A 1,441-nucleotide genomic window follows, 5' to 3' on the forward strand; every position below is an offset into this window, starting at 1 on the left:
CAAGAGACCCTTTATTTCTTACAGAATAACATTAACTCTATAGCCAGGTGTTACGGTATTGAAAACAGCAACAGAAAACAGACTCAGTGACTCAATATTACAATGTAAACAATGGCTTTGTATATAAAATGAGACGTACAGTTTTTAGACAGTTCAACAACAACAACATAAAAAAAAACACACATCAGTATTACCGGTCTTTAAAAGTTTCCAGTTCACCTTTGCATCCCAAGGAACGTGTTCCAGGTGATCCAACGTAAAGACCATGGGATAAACACACAATTCACACAAGTCACAAATTGTCCCAGACAGGTACTTCGCCAGGTTAGCGAACGCGAACACAGTACACAGGTTACACAGAACTGGAACAGTCAAGCCTTTGAATGACGTCACACCCGCAGAGCACAACACAGGGTAAATACAGGCATGGAGGTATAATCCACTTTAGAACAGTTTCCCGCAGAAACTCACAAACGAGCCGTTCAGAGACGTAGAGTAATGTCACCTTGTGGCAGAACGAACGTCCTTTACAAAACTGAAAACTTCAGTTTAGAGTCCTTGACGACCTTGTCGGTCAGGTGAGGTCAGCGTGTTAAACAAATTACACAGTCAACACTGTATAATCATAATAAAGATCCGAACACTATAGTCATTAGTTACAGCCATGGATGACGCAGAAGGAGACGACATGGAAGTCGTGGAAACGCGATCCACTACAAAACGAACGCGCGATTTTTCAACAGATAGAAGCTCCCAGGAAGGGAAGAAAGCAAAGCAGGTGGGTCAGAAGCAGGGAAATAACAATAACAATGTTGTAATTTCATCTATGGGGGGCTTACCCGTCACTGGGTGGAACCCAATTAAATTTGGTCAGAGTTTACAACAAGCAATTGGCAATGTAAAACAAGTAAAGAAAATTAACGGTAAAGACCTAATGATTGTTTGTAATAGTGCCACTCAAGTCAAAAAGGCACTCAGCATAACAACGCTGATGGGAAGAGATGTCTCCTGCAGGCTGCACTCCAATATCACCCTTTCACGTGGGGTGATTTATGGGTTAGGGGAAGACATCACTGAAGAAGAAGTACAACAAGCACTGAAAAAATACAAAGTAACGAAAGCACAGCGTCTGACTAAAGGGAAGGAAAAAACTAAAACCAAATGTATGTTGTTATATTTTAATTCGGATGCACTACCGGAAGAAGTTTCTCTCGGTTACGAAATATTTCCTGTCAAGCAATATGTTCCACCCGCCATACGTTGCTTCAAATGTCAGTCCTTTGGGCATATTTCAGGGGAATGTAGGGGACGCCAGCGATGCCCAAGATGTGGCGGTCCCCATACATTTGATGAATGCCACAACCTGGATCGCCCCAAATGTGTCAACTGCGGGTCAAATGAGCGAGCTCTAACAGAAGGGCCGGTAGTAGATACCCCCTGA

At 42.8% G+C, this 1,441-nt stretch overlaps 1 protein-coding gene across 1 annotated transcript; it reads left to right on the plus strand.

Annotated features, from left to right (window-relative positions):
• Window positions 1-664: 664 nt before the first annotated feature.
• On the plus strand, window positions 665-1,441 carry LOC135475327 (uncharacterized). Its single transcript, XM_064755565.1, has one exon. It carries the CDS (start codon window positions 665-667, stop codon window positions 1,439-1,441), a length of 777 nt encoding a protein of 258 aa, XP_064611635.1.

This window comes from Liolophura sinensis, chromosome 1 (assembly GCF_032854445.1).
Source record: "Liolophura sinensis isolate JHLJ2023 chromosome 1, CUHK_Ljap_v2, whole genome shotgun sequence".
Lineage (NCBI taxonomy): Eukaryota > Metazoa > Mollusca > Polyplacophora > Chitonida > Chitonidae > Liolophura > Liolophura sinensis.